The 16193-nt window shown below is 38.6% G+C and overlaps 1 protein-coding gene across 5 annotated transcripts in view; it reads right to left on the bottom strand.

The window, feature by feature from the left end:
- Positions 1 to 1473: 1473 nt before the first annotated feature.
- Positions 1474 to 16193, bottom strand: part of LOC139123024 (netrin receptor UNC5C-like) — a 199722-nt gene continuing 185002 nt past the window's right edge. For 3 of the 5 annotated variants that reach the window (XM_070688968.1, XM_070688967.1, XM_070688966.1), the window contains 11 exons: positions 14901 to 15062; positions 13156 to 13212; positions 12299 to 12418; positions 11623 to 11679; positions 9964 to 10632; positions 9064 to 9332; positions 7194 to 7430; positions 6844 to 6990; positions 6057 to 6227; positions 5180 to 5406; positions 1474 to 4644 (listed from right to left, as the gene is read on the bottom strand). In XM_070688968.1, coding sequence (XP_070545069.1) covers positions 4473 to 4644; positions 5180 to 5406; positions 6057 to 6227; positions 6844 to 6990; positions 7194 to 7430; positions 9064 to 9332; positions 9964 to 10632; positions 11623 to 11679; positions 12299 to 12418; positions 13156 to 13212; positions 14901 to 15062 — 2288 coding nt within the window. In that variant the 3' untranslated portion in view covers positions 1474 to 4472. Of the gene's footprint in view, positions 4645 to 5179; positions 5407 to 6056; positions 6228 to 6843; positions 6991 to 7193; positions 7431 to 9063; positions 9333 to 9963; positions 10633 to 11622; positions 11680 to 12271; positions 12419 to 13155; positions 13213 to 14900; positions 15063 to 16193 lie in introns of all 5 variants that reach the window. The other 2 variants (XM_070688965.1, XM_070688964.1) reach the window with 1 other exon arrangement.

The raw sequence follows: 16193 nt of genomic DNA, 5'->3' as shown, positions 1-16193 counted from the left end.
TCCATGGAAAATGCAAATTTTTGCTTAAAAATAAGTCATTATAGCCGTAATTCTGTATGATCAAATTCTGTGAATATGGTTGGATCCTACAGAGTCAGGGATTGTCCACAGCTCTGTGCAAAGGTTGTCTGTGATTGGTCAATTTCTGTATGTTTTATTGTTATAGGCTAAATACTGAATTTTAATAGATTATTCAACAGGTGCATAAACCCTAAAATCACTAATATTTACATCTTTTACCATGCTGTTGATCAGCCTGCAGAGCGTGTTATCAACTGATGGATTCATACCAAGGGAAAGTGCCAGGATGTCAAAAGTCATGTTGGGATCATGGAAAAGTCAGCTTCACACGCGCAAATATGTTCAAACGATGATAGGGCAGTCTTCAATCAAACATGTTTTCCAATTCATAAACTGGATTTGGTGAATTCATCAATGTCATACTGATATTACCGCTTCGTACAGACAGAACTCGTGTTCTACGACAGAAATGAAGTCCCCATGCAAGTTTACTTTGTCCTGACATTGTTATTGAGAAGTCTTACACGGGTTTGTTCCTCGTTGCACAACTTTACATTTCAACAAATGGGAAAGCCAGACTACAGTAATAAACTGAAAGGCATATGTCTCTTTTAATACTCACAGCCTGGCTCGCTGTTTGGAAAATGAATTACCTGGGTAGAGCTTCATTATATGATAGCAAACCAACTCTTGTTGGCCTGCCACAATGCTCTGAACAAGCTTGTCTCTGATATTGGTCAATTCTGTTTTTTTTCTTTGCAAGTATTAATCTATTTTCTGTTCACCAACAGTGCACAAACTATAAGTGATACAATGTTGAAATCAAATGCACTCCCGGTATGTAGCTCAAAAATTCTTTCACTCTACGCCTACACGTATTTATGAGGTTAAATGTAGAAAACCAGAACTTTATGTTGATAATAATTTTGAATTTGGCGAAACTAGTCATCTCAGTTTTCACTCACAAATGCACACTCACTACACACATGAATTTGACAGAACTGTAACACAAGCAAATTCCATAATCTTTCCCAACACTGCATACTCAGACGCTTCATATATCAAGGTCCATACACTCAATCTCACCAAAAATTCCAAGACTTTGAAGGACTTTTTCCAGCAATATTCAAGGACTTTTAAAGGCCAACAATACCATTTTCCCTATATCATTTTCAATATGATGATTTTATACTGCATTTTACATATTATTTTTAAGATGTCACAACTGATTATCTTGTCACATTAAAAAATTGTGGATGTATTATCTTTTTTCCGGGACGCAATATCATTTTCAAGAATTTTCCAGAACCTTCCAGGAGACTTTACAATTGAAGGACTTTCCAGGGGCATACAGACAACGTCATATTCTTCTTACACAAGACTGAGATTTGTGACGACAAAATAAATAAACATCAAATATACCACATCACTAGAATAACTACTTTGAGACCGTTTTATATGGACAGTAATAAAGCCTCTTTATTCGAATATATATACATTTAAAAGAACATGTGACTGAATAAGATAGCATAAACAAAGTTGGCTACCACGGCAACGGAAAATAAACAAAATATCTGGCATGAAAACAATAATGACAAAGTAACCACTGCAAAGTCAATTACACTAATTAACATCGGCTGGTAACTGGTTATGGCAGGTCAACGCTACCAACTGTAACAAACTTCGGCTTACCTGGGTTTTTTAACACACAGTTATGTAGTAGACAGAAACATTAACAAGGTGTATCTATCACTTTATGGCAAGAATCAAGGAGTAATTATTCATGTATTTTGTTTTCATCAAAGGAAGATAACCACTGACCCACTTTGACATTGTAAATGAGACCGGTCAGGCTAAATGATGTGGGTAAGTGGTGGGGGAGGGGGAGGGGAAGGGGTAGCAAGGATGGTTACAAATATCATAGGGGAGGTTTGGAAAACGAGAATGATAAAGGCTATGGACACCAATACAGACTAGACTGAAGATTAGTGGGGCAACACATCAAAATTTACACATGAGATTGTGTCTACGGTTTTGAGGTACGGACAGTTGAGTACGATGTTCGTTTCCACTTATCTGTGGGCTAGGAACAATTTGAGATATTTTAGCCCATGTCGAACACCAACAAACTTTACAGGATGTTGCAGGACACATCCAGAGAAAATACAACTCTACACAGTAACAGAATCGTCTACTTTCCTTTAAACAATGTCCCAGGAAGCCCAAACGTCTAAGCACGTCTGAAATCCTGCCCCGAGGCTGAGAGGATGTTTAAAATACGACATCCTAGACTCGCAAATTATCAAACTGAGAAGTGTGACAAAGTTGAAACGGGACTGTAACAGCACTGATACATATGGACAAGACTTAATGTTTCTGTCTACCCAATTAAAAAGACTAGAATCTGGCAAATTAATATTCAGTTGGAAACTAAAACATCACAGAAAATAAACAAAACTTCATTGACTGTTGAACTTATAACCACAAGAAGGTGTTGGCTTTGAGAAAGAAAAGTGCCTCATAAGTGTTACTTATTTACAAAGACGGCCACCCACGTTATTGACTACATTGGGCTGCTGAGGGCGGTATACACCTACTTGTAACAAGGACCATAATTTTTCTAAAGTTCTGGTCAGCGGCGGTACATGGCAATAATGTTGACATATGATGACACCATAAATACATCACTTGTGCCAGGCAATATAACTCGGAATTACAAAGGCTTACTGTTTCGCCACATATATCCAGGTCTGGTGAAGATCAACATTCAAGTTCACTGAAAGGCCTCCAGACCACTTCATACACTTTGATTTCACGCTCATACTTGTTTTTTTGATTTGAAATATTTGATAATAATTTTTTTCTTCATAAATACTATTTTTGCTCATCAAGCATATTGCTACATATAACAAAGACAACGTAAGGCTTTAATTCTTTTTATAATCTCAATTTTGCAACAAAGAGAAACCTAATTTCAAAAAGAATCATATAGAATTGAGATACATATTTTTGATATTGCTCTCTTGCCATTTTCTCTTTTTGTACATGTATTTATACAGGCAGGTTCGTTATCTCTCTCTCTTGCTATAAATAAACTGAACAAAAATTACAAGACAGAATGCCATTGGTCAGTTCGAACGGTGAACTTTGACCCGACATTCTACGGAAGTTCTTGGGAGGCTGCCAGGACACGATTACTACAGAAAGTTCAGACGCACTGTTGCCCCCCGGCTAATGAAGTCGTACACAAAAGGAATGTAAATAACCAAAAAAACTACAAATTGTTGAATTTGTCTGTTGTTATTGATGCTGGTAGGAAAGCGACATGATTTGTACACAACGTCTGTGACACTTCCATTTTGTCCGAGATGTTTTCTGTTTGATTACGGTGACAGATTTCACACGGTGCCGCAGCAACTAGAATATTGCTGAGTCTCATGTTGAGAAAATTGAAATTTTTGTATTTGTCTTTTGCTTAGGTATCGATTATACTCAATGCAAAGTTATAATCTCCTTGATTTTTTTCCGAGTGTCAGTTTCAAAGTTCACCAAGAAACTGCGAGCAACAAAGACACATAAAAGCTAATGCTGAATATGAAAACATCAGAGTGAAATAGCAGAGGCCAGGAGAATTCATTTCAACTTGTTTATCACTCTTTCATTGGTACATCCCTATCTTGGAGCATAATAGATTATTCCTACAACATCAACAGACAGGGTCGTACCACTAGACAGGGGTTGTTATAAACCAAACTTGCTTTTCCAAAACCCTGGTAGGAAAAGGTGTACAAATTTGCTCACAAATTTGAAAGATATAAAAACTGTAAAAGTGCGACGTTATCAAAACAACAAAACATTTGTTTTCATCAACAATGCAAAGGTAGATCAAAAGACTTTCTTTTCGGAAAAAAACAAGACATACTTGGTGCAGATAAGTAGTCTTGTCGAACATAATATCAATTTCTTTCAAGTAATTTCTCAGAAATGTATTTTAGAAGGTGGGGGGAAGGTAGGTAATGTCAAAAACACTTAAAAATATAATGGCAGTCAGGATGCCCACAAAACCTTTTTTAAGTGTACTGTTTTTGTCACAAGTTCACAAAGACAAGTTAAAATAGAAAAACATTTTCTGGAGCTTTTCAGACGCAATTCTGCAATTTTACGGACGAGAAAATATTTCCAAGTGTATTTAAGCTCACATTCTACCGCACATTGCTGGAAAGTCTTATCTTTAACACATTGCGACCTTTATTCCAACTTCTAAAATCAGAGCCAGGAACTGACTGACTAACTCACTTAGTCTTTTTTTCGAAGATCAATTGCATTCTTTTACAGGCAAGCATTTATACAAGCGACTTTTGTAAACTTCCAAAAAGATGTCGTAAGCTATCAGACACAGATGATGGTGCTAAGTTGAATTCTTTGCGTTTTCCTCAAAATGTCCTCTTTTTTCACATCCAAGAGCCTATATCCTTTTCGATGATGGCGACGGCGTCTCCGCGACCCATTGCCGTTAACAGATGCAGTAGTTCTGTTAGCGCTCGGTCTTCTCGGTTGCGCGCCTCCCACAAGTCGAGGATGTGCTCCGTAGGACTGGGTTTCGTTGCAAAGTAATTCACATACCTGGAGGGGAATACCACACACAGAATTAACATTTAGAATGTTCTATGACGTAATATTCCAAAATCAAATCAAACAAAACAGTCACATTGGCATACAAACAGTATAATCGTAACAAGCATTAGATTCAGTTTAACTACCGGTAGTTACTGTAGAATCTATGAGGCAGGTGGCAACATTTATGATATTACAGATATAATTAACAAGTCACGCAAAGAGGCAAAATTTTTTACTAATTTTGATTGATTAGAATTCATAGCAAACTGATTCTATTTAAGACATGAGAAATTTCAATCATCCAACTGGTTGTATAACCAACACAAAAACTCCTTCAGCTTACTTCTTAAGATTGAATGTACCTATTATGTCACACGAATGATAACGCATGTAAAAAATCATGTTCGGATAATGAAGTGAACATGGATAAAAAAATTTAAAAATTAGCCACATTTTAGTGTTACATAATATCTGAGTTCTATATTCACTGAATTTGAAATTTGACACACAAAAGTGAATAGGCGAATCAAAAGGCTCCTACCTATCTACATTAAGTTGCCGTGCCAACAATCTCCAATCGTTTCCTTTCTTCATTGGCCGATCCAGGCAAACGCACAGTTTGTTCCTGGTGGGCCTCGGAATCCGGAACACTGTACTGGGTGGGTCAAGGGTCATCGAACTGCAACCAGAGCTGGAGTTGGTGGTGACGGTCGACGATCTTGTCCGCCCATGTCCGTAGAGCATCTCCGGGGCAAACTGGGGCCGAGTCTGCAAACAAGGAAAAACAAAGCAAATATATCTCTCTGTATGGAATCTCAATTTGTCAGCAACGCCAACAAGCAAATCAAGGAAATGGACTTCAGCCCGTGTCTCAAATTTACTACCACCGTACACAATTGATGTTCTTTGCCTATAAACATTGATAGCTAAAATTTGATACCTGCTTCATGTCAAGACATTCGATAACTGATAACCAGGACGTGCAGATAACGACCTTTATGGATTGTTGTATAATTTATGCTTACAAGATCATAAATAAAGCACATCTGTACAAGATTCTATACATATTTCTAGAATATCTACATGTATATAATTGTTAATGTTTACAGAACTTTAAGTGGTGTTATTACAGCTCTGATATTTTCTCAAAACCTGTCACAAATGCCAGTGTCCGAATCAAGCCAAGTCTTTTATACGAAGCGTGCATTCAAACTTTTAAGATTATCGAATTCTGTTGCATACATTAGGATATCGAATTCTGTTGCATGAATTAGGAAATTTCAACAAATTTCCTTGAGGCGCCGTATACTGATACACAAAGTGTACAAAACTTTGGTGAGACCGAGATAAACTTCCAAGGCAGTCTGGCACATCAGACTGGCAAACTGCACATCTCATAAGTCAATGCAGCAGCTCACCTCATTCACATGTGTTGAAATCTGCAGGACCTGTTTCTCAATCCCTCCCGTCAGCTGGTAGACCGTGATTTGACACTGTATCTTGTGTATATTGCGTTCAAGTCTCTCCAGGCTGAAGGCACAGTGCAAGGCATTCATGCTGCCGCTCCAAATGTGGTAGAAAGGAATTTCCTGAAGGAGAAGGAACCGGTACAGTATTAACTGAAATCAACTATCTGAAGATTGCCTCAAGTCAAACCACTTATCCCATGGAGATATCAAGTCATACATATATTTACATAAGAGAGAACAGAATACAAACTTGTGTGTAAAACTCCTGAACGATTTTGTAGTTTCACGTGAAAGCATAAAGATGACAATAACATATTTAGAAATGATATAGCCTACGATTACAGTGACACTTCATGTTGTCTATAACAAATATATTAGGTGAAATGAAAAATATTAAGGAAATTAAACTGCTATGGCAGGAAGTCCAAGAACTTTTGCCACAACAGGCTCTACCTTACAGGAAAGCACATGATCTGATTGAGAGTCAGAATTTGGATCACTTAGAAATAACTACAAACAAGGTTGACCAGTTTTGTGAAATCATAATTAGAAAGCCTGTATGCTGTAGGAAATTCCTTACAAAGAAGTTCAGTATTTATTTTGGATCATCGTCAAAGTATACTGGGTGTAAGACATCTCAAATCATCATAAACATGCTTTGAAGGCAGCAATGAAAAAACTTTTTGTGTATAAAAACAAAAGCCTTCTCCAAAATCTGCCTATAGAGGGCACTCACCTGATAGTTTGCGGCTAGTTTACTCCTCCAACCTGGCATGATTTCATCAATACTTAAACACATGTTAGCACCACTGTCAATGAATTCTAACTGCTTTGGTTTGTCCAGTAGGAGTCCTCCAAGCCTCTGTTCTACTTGAACGACACCCTTGCAGAAAAAAAAAAGAAATTTAATATTTAGAAAATATACTCTCAAAGCATTGAGCAGCACTATGATCAGTTAGACTGGGAGAACCATTGACTTTTAGAAGACAGCAAAGTAAGAAGTGCCTTTGAGCGTTAGATCTGCTAGCTTGTCAGAATCTATTTAATCTATTTCTGGAAATTACATTACAGTTGTTTGTTTCTTACCTCCAGTGCATCTTGTGTGTCGTCCACCACATAAACTCGGATGTTGTAGTCCGCTATCGCTCTGAGGGGCTGAGCAAAAGCTGCCAGTTTCAGGATCTTTGCTGCTTCTTTGCCGGAACGTGATTCGCCAACCAGGGTGAACTTGGAGAAGCGGTCGACCATGATGAAGCACTGTGATTGGTCCATCTGGCAGTACAGTGGTGTGTTGATCGTTTCCTGTCCTAGTGTAACAATTTTCTGCAAAAAAACAAGTTGAAGGGTAAATAAATTTTGCCATTTATAATGTCATTGGATTAAAATTGAAGATTACTTAAATTTGTTCAACATTTTGATCATTGAAATCCATTTCATGACGCCTTAAACACGATGGCCCTGCTTAAGACAAGTCTTAAAAGAAGACCGCATTTTTAAGATTTTTTCTGGAGTGAAAAGAGAAGAGGCATCTTTGTTTGTAGCTGACAGGAAAGACTAGAAGAACCCATGGGTCACAGAGGAATTCTGGTCTTGTTTTTGGATTCAGATTCATTTCAGTCTGCCCTTTGTATCCAGCACTGTCAGTTAAAAATCTTTTCACAGGGCAGGGCAAACCTTTCAACACCCTTATTGGTATAGTCTTCAAAATTATTGACTTAAATTAGTCTGTTTCGGAAAAAAATTACTTCAGGAAACAAACAGATAGCCTTATCATGCTTGTTAGATACTTGCAATATGCGCAACCAAATACACACACAACTAAGATATTTTTTACTTGTCTTGTTTGAAAGTGGTTATGTAAGATAAACACTGCACTGTTATCAATCTTCAGAACTATTTCAAGGTCAATGAAAAAATACATTCCAAAAGATTCTTCAATGGAATCTATTTCTGGGCTGTGACAATTAAAGCTGTTTCAACACTCACCCTGAGGGAATTTCCAAGTGAAATCAGATACAGATTCAATTAAATTGAAGTCTACGGACATTTTCATCTACAGTTCATTGGAAACATATAAACTTCAAAGTCACTTCCACCTAACATCTCATTCAACCTGTTTCTAACACAAGTAATGGTACGTCCCAATTGTTTCTCAATAGTACAGCTGAACCACTGATGCCAGAATAGGGGCGACTGCCTTACGGTCATTGAAAGCAGACCAGAGCATGAAGGACATCTATAGTACTAGTCACTGGTTTGGTTTGTCTTTAACCCTCTGAGTGCTGTATTTTTCCCACCAAAATTTCAGTGCAACATTTTACCAATTTTTATGAACTTTTCTATAATTTTTCTGATAATTTTAGACCAAATAAACAAAGCATTCATTGGTCAAAGTTTTTTATCAAAATTTTGGCAAAAATCTGACAAAAATTGACTTGGGTATATTTTATAGGGTGACAAAAGTTGACTTTGGCGCTCCAAGGGTTAAAGGTATACAGTCACCTGTAATCTAAATATGCCCATATATAGTCAAAGGGGCATTCCTAGGTATTCAAAATGCCGATGTGAGGGCGCTGTTTTTAAAAAGCAGCCACCTGCTTAAAATCTGTGATTGGTTAGATTTTCTCTTTCCATGGTAACTGTGGCAAATCGGAAGAGGTGACAGTACACCTTTAATAAGAGCAGTAGTTGTGTACACATTGGGACAAACACAATTTGTGTCTTCCTATCATTCACTGCTGTTCTTGTAGTGAAAAACACGAATTACGTACATTCACTGGCTGAAGTCTTGATTGACAGATAGATAGCTTCAATTTGTTACAATGTGAATGCACACAGTGCATCTAAATATCTTAATCTTGACACCATACACTAAACTGAAAATGAAATCGATGTGTTTTGGTGACAGTAGATATACTCAGTTTTGTCATTGCTGTCACCGGTAGTTGCACCATACCTGCCATTTTGGAACCTCCTCGGGGTGGGAGTCACTGCCATATATGGAATACGTCCACTCCTCATCGTCTAGCTTTGCACAGTGGGGGAATTGGATGATGACGGGTTTCTTGAAACTCATGTTGCGGGGCCCGCACATGATGATGGGACTGAGTATCGTCTGCTTGGGACTGAGTTTCGGCCTGTCTCTCTCCTCACGGCACACAGCTATGTAAATTTCTTCACTCTGGCCTTTCAGTAAAGCGCCCTCTGCAATGAGTGCGCTCACCCCTGTTGATGAAAATGTTGCAATGATATTCGAGCCTCATCTTGCACTACTAAATAATATTCAAGACAAAGTTCTTCTCAAAGGAATTGGTTTGTCAACTTTATGTTATGGAGGTCTTTTGATATGTAAAAGAATGAAGCATCTGTGATTGCGAACTGTGAATAAATTATGCAAATTTACAAAATTAATACCAATTTTGCTTGTTTCCAAGAATTTGCTGACTTGTTAAATAAATGTATTATTGCTATCAGTGCGATCAAATATAAAGAATGAACTTTAGACGTGAAATCAAATAAATAGGTCAGGAACTTTATGTAAAATGACAAAATCCACATGACTTCAGTTAAAAGTCATATTTTTTCGAAAATCAGTGCTTTAATGGCTTGATTTCACTGTACTTGGAAAGTGTCTGTATGCCTAGATTCATGGTACAGAAGTTTCCCTCGGTATTTCGATGTTTTGATTGATAACAACACCCAACCTTTCTGTTATATTTGTATTTCTACTGATCGTAGACATGCTGGACACAAAAACATTCTCTTTGTCAAAAAATATCAATGTTATTACATCTACCACACAATCAAGGCATCATTCTTTATTGGTTGCCATCTCACATAATTAACATAAAGTTACCTGTGTCTGGGACTGTTAGTCTGCCACCTCTGTGTCCCATCATGCCCCATGCAATGCAGCGTGGGTCAACATTTGTAGGTAATGCGGTACTTGCTAGTGATAACATAGAATTTGCTATATTGTCCGAGTCATACATAGAGACAGGTCTGGAGTCACTGTCTGACAAGCTTTTTAGAGTCCCGTAACTTTTCTCAGAGTTGTACTCATCTTCGGTTTCAGTGAAAATTTTTATGGACTGATCCGTCGAAGATCCCACAAGATCTGTTTCTCTGATATTGTCTAGTTTTTCCTTCAAGATGTTCTCGTCGAGAGGAAGTGGCGGAGGTGGCTTCATGTTCTTTTCCGGAAGGGGAAGCGGCGAGTAGCACGATGAAACCAGCGATGATCGCGGAGACATCTGCGAAGGAGAAACCGACGAGCATCCAGGGCACGACACTGGCTGCAGACTCTCGTACTTGTGCTCGCTGTTGGGAGACGTCAGGGACGGGGAACACGATTCGGGCATCATAGCCTTGGTTGGGGGCGCCGGAGCGCTGTACATCGGCGGACTCATCATCATGAACTTGTCCTCAAGTTCTCGGGTCGGAAGAAGAAGATTCTGATTCCTCAGAGCGATAGACGATTGCGTGACATCAGGCTGGACTGTTAACACTCCCATATTTGTGTTATCTGAAATAGAACAAACACATAACCAAATATTTACAATAAGAATGACACCAACCACACCTTATCATAAAGGCAAATAAACTTCAGAAATCTACATGAAAACATTTTTGATTCATATTTCCTGGCAGAGTCAGTTTTAACAGCGATATCATCAATGTTTTCGGCTGAATAGACAATATGAAGACAACTACTACTATCACAGAGCTTGACATACAAAGTTTCCGTGTTTTGGGGGCAAAAACAGGGTAGAAGAGTGGTTTGAAGCTGTTCCATCAACATGCAATGAGTAAAAGACGCACAAACAATCACCTGCAGCCTATCTTGCATGCTGACACACTGAACAGACCCTGACATACTCATGCATTAATGTACTCTCAGAACACACACATCTACATACATACATACGTATACATGCACACACAGATATGTATACACACATACAACCCCACTCACACACCCACATATTACATACATACAGACATACATACATACATACATACATACATACATACATACCTGTCGTGTGCACGGCATTCCATATAAATACATATATACATACATATAAATGAACACGCATATGTGTACATGCATATACATAGACACACATACACACATATACAAGTGCACATACACTTACAGACAATATGCATACAGAGATTCACACATGCAGCTGGCGACTGGGACTTCAAAAGTCAGACTTCTTATTTTATTTTTCCTAGTTTAAATACAGTCTGGATTCACCTGTAAGACGGGAATTCACCAAAAGATTTTAAGTTCAAGGTGTTTCCTACTTAACAGCTTGCAGGCAAGTCACATTTCTGAGACAGAACTTCACTTGATGCTGAAACATTCATCTGTGCACAGCAAGCCAAAGTAGAATTCACTTCACGCTCTCCAACTACGTAAACATCGACCGCACATTAAAAGCTCATTCGATACTGATCTCTATGCTACAAAAATATACTTCTGATAAATATTTACAAAAAATCACACCTTGTCCAATTTTCTGTCCTTTCACATTGTTCTGACAGACGCCGGGTAATGCGACATCTAGACAGGGAGGGAATGAGAAAAACACAGTATATAATGATGTTTATCATTAGCAGGCTTTGCATGAGGGGGGGAAATTGAAGGTGCCGTGTTCACGAACCTGTGGAGAGCATGCAATTAACCAGTGCAAAGGACCTCGCCAATGACAGAAACACACAAACAGTGGGTGATTGAAAACTTAAACGAGATGATCAGGGCACCCTGAGTGAATTATTGATGTACTAATTAAGTAATAACCCACTTGTCTAATTGCGGTACAGGTGATAATGGCATTGCGCACATTCTGACGGAAAATCGCGTTAGACACATTTCAGTTGCCGTACATCCAATCTGTGATTTGCAAAATCGATAAAAAATCGTGGCTTGAAAGATTTAAGCTTTAAGTCTCTCGCTCATTAGTGTCACGATGGGCTCACACGAGATGATTCAAATAAAACTGGTCTCTAGATTGATTTACTCATTTATTGATTGTGGGTTATTTTAGCAGAGGTCGAGGTAAACAGCAGGGGTCAAAGGTCATGGGTGGCTTAGGCGTGCTGTGATTGGCTGCAGGACTTGGCAGGGCCGCGATTTGATTTGCACCCACATATACCTGAAGCATTGATGTCAATATACACACCAGCTCGTCGGACCTTCCGATGGATCAGGTACACCACAAAGACGCACACCAGCATGAAGACAACGCAGGCTACAATCAGACCAATGTACAGGTCAATTCCGTCACTGACACCTTTCGTCGCTGCATTGATGCAATAAAGAAAGACAATAGTTCAAATTTCATTATATTGCATAGAACCAAATAAATGAAGCATGAAATAATATTGTTCACATGTGTAAAGTTTATAACAGTACTTTTTGATTATGCAAATCAACTAATAATGGGATTGTAATACATGGAAAAATATATGTATATATCGCAGATCACAAATTAAACATTGTAGTTTATACGTCTATATTGAAACCAGTTTAGTACACAGACTTTTCACAAACAGATAGAATTTATCTTTGCTGACAGAAACGCTAACTCATGACATTACAGCATTTCTAGAAAATAAAATTTTGACTCTCTTACAGACAAAGATACTACAATATTACGGCAAGTTGGCTTTGTTAACTTAACGCTTTGATTTCCTTTTTTTTCACAAGGCTACCTGATCTGTTCATTATGCTATGCGTTGCCCCTCTTTTGTCACACATTTCCCCAACTACTCATTTCGCTCTGTTGTCACGGATACTTGACTTGTTTCAGGTGTCGATGCCAAAGGTGTCAAGCTGTCAATTTTGTCATTACCACTTTGAATATCGAAATCAACGTGTCAGCAAAGATGCGTGAAGGACATACTACAGGGGAAGTTAACAGCTATGTGATGTGTAAACAAAGAATTATCGTTATATGGTCAGAAACTCAGAATGAAAATTTCATGACTGTTGCTGCTGCTCATAGAATTGGGAGAATTAAATGTCATGTGACTTTACCTTCCGAGCGTTCCGAGAGGCCGTCATCAGTGTTCGGCACTCCGGTTACTCCTGTCACTGCACATAAAGGATGAGGGGAAAAAAAAACATGGAAATGGTTTTTAATTATCATGAAATCACATCACATGAAACCGATACCATGATGATGATAAGAGAATGTACCAGGAACAGTAAAAAGCAATCTCCTTATTGGATCAGTTCTTTGATTACGTGCACAGTTAAACTTATTTGATCTCAAATTGCCGTGGACAAACATCATTTTCGAATAACCCCTGATTTGGTCTTTGCTGATGGCAAAATACGGAACTCTGCAATCACTTTCATGCAATCGACTTAAACGCAGGTTAATACCGTCTATTAACTCATTTCGTCCAATTATTTCTTAATTTGCCACATACTTTTTCCCTGACTATGGATGTGCAATGTGAAACCTACTACGGTGATGATACGAGTTGCAACGAGAAAAAATACGTGTTTACAGACAATGCTGAAATAAAATATAACATACATGCCACAGAAAGTCCCTCTCATACGAAGCAAAGGTGAGGGCTTTGCTAAAAATGTGAGCTTGCAAAATATGGCTAAATCTTTGGAAATTTCGCGTTTTGAATTTAGGGATGAGAGATAGACTGGCTTTCCACTCAATACAGTATTCAATACACTCTGAACTTTCCCATTCACATAAGCCAAGACTTGAGGCTTGAAGGAGGATATACGGGCAAAAGCTGCTCACAATCAAAACCCAACTTTGGCTTATGCGTTCTTAAAACCCCAGTTTCCTTTAAGGAAGCGGCCGTCTTTCAGCTAAGACAAGCTAAATGGACCTTCACTTGTAAAGCAGAAATGAGAAAGAGGGATTCTAATTTGAAGCAAAGCCGAAAGCAGTTTACATCTAACTTGCCTTCGGAATTTACCTGACAGCACTTTGCTGGGCTTAAAAGGCGTAATGGACGTGCAATTGACATAAAGATTAGAGAAACGAAGCCAGGAAAATTACATAAATGAAAGTTCTTCCCACAAAGCTGCCTTTGCCTGTCATGGGATAATTATGACAGATACGAGAGGATGCTTTTTGCCTGAAAGATTCTCCGGAAAGGGCTAAAGATTTTCATCGATAAATCATGATAATGCAAAACTCATGTGCGTTCGATGTCGGGGGGTGGTTTAAACCCACCAAAGCTGGGATGGTGTAGCTGCGAGATAATTCCAGAGATGCGGATTACATGCGCTTAAATGGCCCAGAGTTTGCCGTTTGCCATGAAATTGTCCTGACATGATTTGGGCAGTTTAGGGAAATCTTCCTGAAGAAATGAAATATCCGGGCGAGGACCTAATCCCAGATAAGAGCGGTGGAAATTGTGCATTCCGACATGATTTCCCACTTACAAATAGAATTTCCCAGGAAATGACTCTTTTTTCACGGAGTCACGACTGCTTTAATATTGATTCGCATTGACGTTGTTGTCTCATAACTTCTGTCCGTCACAAATTGACGATAAAAATCTGAAGTTCTGACGCCCCCGATAATGGTTCATATCCTCTCTGTGGAGACACTGAGCATTCCATTGCACAAGTGCTGTTCCCATATCCGTGCACCTATCTCCATAACTAATGACTAGCCCAGACAAATTACAAGGTTTAATATACGACCATCCCAGCTTTATCTCTCATATCTCTCAAACAGTTGGTTACCACACTCGGGAAGTGTATTAAACAAAGTTGGCTGACTTAAAAGGAATACTTACTTTTGCACAGTCCTCCTGTGCAATTCCTGGTCTCCATGTCCAAGCCAGCGCACCGCTTTCCGGCATTCTGTGGCTTTGGATTTGTACACGTACGACTTCGGATATGATTGCACTCCGGACTACACCTGGACCAGCCATCCCACTCCGTCCAACCACCGTCAACTGCAAGACACAAATCATATGGATACAATCACAACAAGTTCTTGGTCAAAAAAACTTACAAGCATATTTGTGCTACTCCTTACAACATATTCGATGTTTTAAGTTCACATAATTTCAAACGTAGTCATGTCAGTTTCTCAGCAAGTGTTATGCGATGTGTATTGATATTTATCGTCGACTTTCGTCGACTTGTCATATCATGTAATGTGTCAATGGAGAGAGTATCACAATAACCCCTCCACTTGTTATGTCAACCCCCCTCGATTATCAAACTGTAGTACAACCCAGTCTGTATGGATGGTACGGCTGGGCCTACGGCATAAGAAACGGAATGAAACAAGACTTGTGTTGATCCATGTGAAGATACATTTTTCTTAAATGCTTGTGCATGAGTGATGTATGTCAAACATATACAGCAGACTACTTGCAAATATTGAAACATAATTTGGATACAATTCAAACAGAGTATCCTAGGAAATGATAATGCATATTTCATTGCAGCAAACAAAAGCTGATGCAGCTATCTGTAGGGTGAGCTATTAATTTCAATTGACACAGAGAGATATTGGTGGCTTGTATTGATACTGATTTGAAATGAACGATGAAATTTACACCAAAAGACACCTGGTATAACAAGTTGCTGAGTCAATCAGTTTGCAAATAGGTGCGGAGAAATTCACTTTGTGATGTGTTCAGGGCCTTCAAATGATTCTTGCAGACAGGTGGTAGAAAGCAGCAAACCTGAGGTTAATGATTTGGATGCAAAGTTCCCCAAATCTAATGAGGATCAGAGTTTTTTAAACAAACTGCGATGCCAAAACACGACAACTTAATTGGACATTTTAAGTCAATTTGATAAATTACAAACTTTAAGCCAGGCAGCTCCTTCATGTGAGTCACCAGTGTCAAACTGGTGTCATTTTGATACGGAAATCAACCGCTGTTCGTCACAGATAGAGACCTCTTCAAATCATCCTTTTTCCCTGAAGTTGACAGTGATAAATAGTGAACATGCCACCTCCGAAGTTTACAACTGATACCTCCTTGACATCCCCCTGACCTTTGACACCACATGTAATTTGTTTTTTTCGCTGCAAAGATTGAAATCACTTGTCACGGAGAGTGATGCTT

The sequence above is a fragment of the Ptychodera flava genome, chromosome 22 (assembly GCF_041260155.1).
Source record: "Ptychodera flava strain L36383 chromosome 22, AS_Pfla_20210202, whole genome shotgun sequence".
In the NCBI taxonomy this organism is placed as follows: Eukaryota; Metazoa; Hemichordata; class Enteropneusta; family Ptychoderidae; genus Ptychodera; species Ptychodera flava.
The sequence above is the reverse complement of the archived record's forward strand: the minus strand, read 5'-3'. Positions and strand labels throughout refer to the sequence as shown.